General features: G+C 47.3%; 1 protein-coding gene across 1 annotated transcript; it reads right to left on the bottom strand.

Moving 5' to 3' along the window:
- Nucleotides 1–3674: 3674 nt before the first annotated feature.
- Nucleotides 3675–4142, bottom strand: LOC142803209 (uncharacterized). Its single transcript, XM_075888304.1, has one exon. The coding sequence runs from the start codon at nt 4140–4142 to the stop codon at nt 3675–3677; it is 468 nt and encodes a 155-aa protein (XP_075744419.1).
- Between the last annotated feature and the right edge of the window lie 404 nt (nt 4143–4546).

Raw genomic sequence — 4546 nt, 5'->3', positions numbered from 1 at the left:
CGATAAGGGCACATGTTTCCTGTAGCAGGGCAGCCCGAGGTGTGTGCCCCTTGCTGCGTATGCCCAGAACTCTGGTTGATATGGCCAGCCGGGAATACCAGTGAGGTGGAATCGGCAGGAGTCCGGCGACTGGATCTCCGGAGATAAGGCCGGCGTACTCCAGCACACTCGACAATAGGTGAATACGATATGTCACCAATAAAGCAACGTACAACACAACACAGTCAGCGACACTCAAAACAACAGACACAAACAACAATACGCGCTACAATGCAATCACAAGCATCGAACAACAAACACACGTAAAGACTATAAAGTTCAAAAACGTATTCAATTCAAAGTCCTTGGAACAAAGTCGTAATGATACTCTTCCAAAAATCACACACACCAAGCCTTATCTCCGGAGATAAGGCCGGCGTACTCCAGCGCGTTGTGGCCCATGCCAGTGTTGGGCAGCGACAGGAGCCTATTAACCAGCGCCTTGCCGTTCGTGTCATGTGCATGTGCTCCACGTGGTGCAGAGCACAGGCTTTGGCTCTGAGCGAGAGGGGAAACTGGCTGGCTTTGGTGTAGGTCATGCCCACTGGAGAAGTTCGAGGCATTCCAAAGAGACCGCGTATGCCGCCGCGATGCTACGTCTCGAAAGTCTCTCATTGAGACGCTCGCAATATGACCAAAGAGAAGGCATAGAAGGCCCTGGCTCCGGCGACGGCGTTGTACCTCCTCAGGGCGATGTCAGGCAAACAGCCATTGCCCCGCGCAAGGAGAGAGGATGCCGCTCTTGCGACTTTGCGATTGCTCAGCCAGTGGCTGGTAACTGCTGGCTTTCAGCTCAGGCGGTCATTCAGCATGATTCCGAGGTATCGCACTGATCGTCGCCACGGCAGAACGCGTCCCCAGAACGTGAGGCGGCCCACCTCGTATCGCCCCCTTAGGGTACGGTGGACGAGAAGAGCTTCGGTCTTGGCAGTGGAGAGCTGAAGCCCAATGCTCCAAATGAAAGCATCCACTGCCTCGAGAGAGCGCTCGATGCTCTGTCGCGCATGTTTCCTGCACAAAGTGGGTCCACTCACGAAGAAGGCGACGCCGTCCGCATCGATTGCCACGCGCACCGTGTACTCCAAGTCACGAGGTAGACAGTCCACGATACGCGCGAGGGCGAGATTGAAGGGCATCGGGCCCAAAATACTTTTTTATCATATACTGCGAACCATTTAAGGTCCAAGCAGGAAAGGTACAGCAAGTTCAAAGTTAAAATAAAAGTACAACAAAGTTACAACAAAATTGATACTGGTATACACGAAATGTAAGAAAAATATAGCAATCACCATCAAATTATACTCGTGTCCAGAGGGCTGAGTAAACTCACTGCAACACAATCCATAAGCAAAGCACCACACTCTTAGGCACACAACAAGTTGTTAAATCAAACAAGTATTGTGAAAGCCAGGAAACACAAGGCGCATTTCATGGTGAAAAGGAAAGAAGAGTAGAGTTTCGGGGCAACAAATTCCACTCAGAGATTGATTTCGGGAAAAAAGAGTGTTTGTATAAATTAGTTCTTGCGAAAATTGGCTTGATGCTACAGCTGTGTTTGTGACGGGAAGGCCTGGAAGAATCCTTTACCATGTAGTTTTCTTGCTTTATTTCGAGTTTAGAAAAATATATTAAACGAAGTAAGTTAAGTCGAGCAGCTCGTCGTCTGTCCTCAAGAGGTTCAAGATTTGCCAACTGCAACATCGCAGAGGGGGAATCGCGGCGTCTATACCTACTGTGAATAAAACGGGCTACCAGGCGCTGAATTTTTTCTATCTTTTGTATGTTGTTTTTTGTGTGAGGGTCCCGTACTACGGAGGCGTACTCCAAGGAAGGCCTTACCTTTGTTTTGTAAGCTTCAAGCTTTAAGGAACTGGGGACATTAGCTAATCGGTGCTTTATAAACCCTAGTTGTTTACGTGCGGAAGAGCATGTATTTACTATATGGGTTTTCCAGTTGAGGCTTGAGGTAATTGTAACACCCAAATATTTATATTCTTCGACTTGTGTAGTCTGTGACCCTTTTATATCATATTTAAAGTGAAACTTGTTGATTTTCTTGGTGATACACAAGTGAGCAGTTTTTTCAAGATTAATTACCATGTTCCACTCGGAACACCAAGTTTCCAAGTTGCTGATGTTTCTGTTTAAAACTTGTTGATCTGCGTTTGAGTTTATGACTTTGAAAACAATGCAGTCGTCTGCGAACAGTTTAACTGATATGCTGGTATCTATTGCTTGAGCCAAATCATTAATATAAATGTTAAATAAAACAGGACCGAGTACGGACCCCTGCGGTACTCCGGAAAAAACGTCTAAGAAACGCGAGCGCGAACCCTCAATCTCCACGTATTGTTTACGGTTTAGTAGGTAAGATGTGACCCAATTTGTTATATCTGAAGGAACGCCAATTGACTTCAGTTTAATTATTAATTTTTTATGGGGAACTTTGTCGAACGCCTTCGAGAGGTCAAAAAATATCACGTCAACCTGGCTACCAGCATCTAGAGCCTTCGCAAATTTATTAATTGTAGTTAATAACTGTGTAGTAGTAGAGAGACCTCGTCGAAAACCGTGTTGGTGCTCAGTGAGAATATTTTGGGATTGAAGAAAGTTATTGAGGTACTTTGCGATAATAAGTTCCAGCAGTTTACAACAATGACAGGTGAGAGAGATGGGCTGATAGTTACAAAAATTGAGACGGTTACCCTTCTTATACACAGGAGCCACACGTGCAATACGCCAATCATCAGGTATCGCACAAGACGAAACGGATTTCTGCAAAATGACTACAAGGAACCTTGCTAACAGTGTAGCATAGCGTCTGAGAAATGCGGAAGGGATATCATCAGGGCCTGTCGATTTTTTCAGATCCAATTGCAAAAGCAATTCTGTGACACCTTCCAAAGAAAACTGAATGACACCACAATCACCATTTTCACAAACAGCCCAGTTTAAAGGATCTGACGTTGAAAACACACTTTGGAAATACTCGTTAAACACCTCCGCCACTTCTCTTGGATCAGTAAGTACCCGATCACCCTTGGCGATTTGATCAAGCCTCGTGCCACCCTTATTCGATAAAAATTGCCAAAATTTATAGAGGGACTTTCGGATACAAAACGATTGAGTGTCACATTAAATTTGTGATCCCTAGAAGCAGCTAATTTGGACTTTAATGTAGCCTGTAAAACAGAAATGTCTGCTTGAGCAGCATTGGAACGTTTCCGCAAGCGTTTTAACTGGCGCTTCACATTATTTATTTCTCTATTTATCCACCGATTCGTCCTGCCAACTTTTTTCACTTTATCTGGAATAAAATGCTGGATACAGAAATGACAGTGCGCTTTGAACTTTGTCCATAATGTATTGATGTCATCACTATCATCAAACAAAACAATGGCTTCCTCGAGATAATTAGTTATATTTACATCATCTGCAGATGTGTACTGCTTTATAGTAATAGGTTTGTATTGGGGTGGGTTGGATTGACGTGGGAGCAATGACGTAAAGTATATGATCTGAAATTCCCTCACAAATATTGGTGGTAATGTCAGTTATAGTTGAGGAGCACAAGACGATATCTAGAATCGAAGACGTACCGCTTGTCACCCGAGTGGGAAGTAAAACAGTTTGGGTCAGATACTGCTCTGCGGAACACCAGCAGTGGATGGGCGAGGCATGCTTAGGTCGCCAGCAATGTGGACGCGGAAGGTTCTGCCACCTAGCAACTCCTCGACGTACCCTAGAAGCCTGCCGCACACACCCATTGCACGTAGAGCGTGCAAAACAGCCGCATGAGGCAGGATACCGAAGGCACTCTTGATGTGGAGGAGAACCGAGTATCCGGCGTGACCCCGGAGCTTTGCATCCTCCAGGGCTGTGACAACGTCGAAAATGATTTCCGCGGCGGATCGGTGGCAGTGGAAGCCGCTCTGCCCGGCCGCAAGGAAGTTTAGGGACAGAGCTATCCATTCGAGAGCTTGAGAGCCTTGGCCTCCATTACCTTCCCAGCATCCGATGTAAGCGAGACCGGCCTGTAGGAGGTTGCTTCGGACGAGGGCCTGCCCTCCTTGCGAATCATAACGACAATCGCCTCCTTCCATGTTGCCGGAAACGCGCCAGAGCGCCAGACGCTGTTGTATCCCTCGAGCATGCCAGGAAGTTGGCTATCGTCGCGGTTTCGCAGCATCTGGTACGCGATGCCATCTCTGCCAGGCGCCTAACGGTTCCTCCGCGTTCCCAGGACGTGATGATGCTCGCTGAGAGTGAATTCCTCCATGCAGAGGGCCTCGACCTGCTGCACAATCTCCGACGTGAGAAAAAACCACTCCGGAGAAACAGTTTAGGCCGGTGATGCGGTGGCACTTGGGGTGCCTGCACTTTGTCAGGGCCGAGCACAGGATGTGGAAAGTGTCCACGTGTAGCTCCGTCAGCTGGGCGGTGGTTAGTTGCAGGGCGATAGTGATGAAGAAAACCGGAGACTGCGGGCCCCGTGGTCTTAACATCA

Source organism: Rhipicephalus microplus, chromosome 3 (assembly GCF_043290135.1).
Source record: "Rhipicephalus microplus isolate Deutch F79 chromosome 3, USDA_Rmic, whole genome shotgun sequence".
NCBI lineage: Eukaryota > Metazoa > Arthropoda > Arachnida > Ixodida > Ixodidae > Rhipicephalus > Rhipicephalus microplus.
The sequence above is the reverse complement of the archived record's forward strand: the minus strand, read 5'-3'. Positions and strand labels throughout refer to the sequence as shown.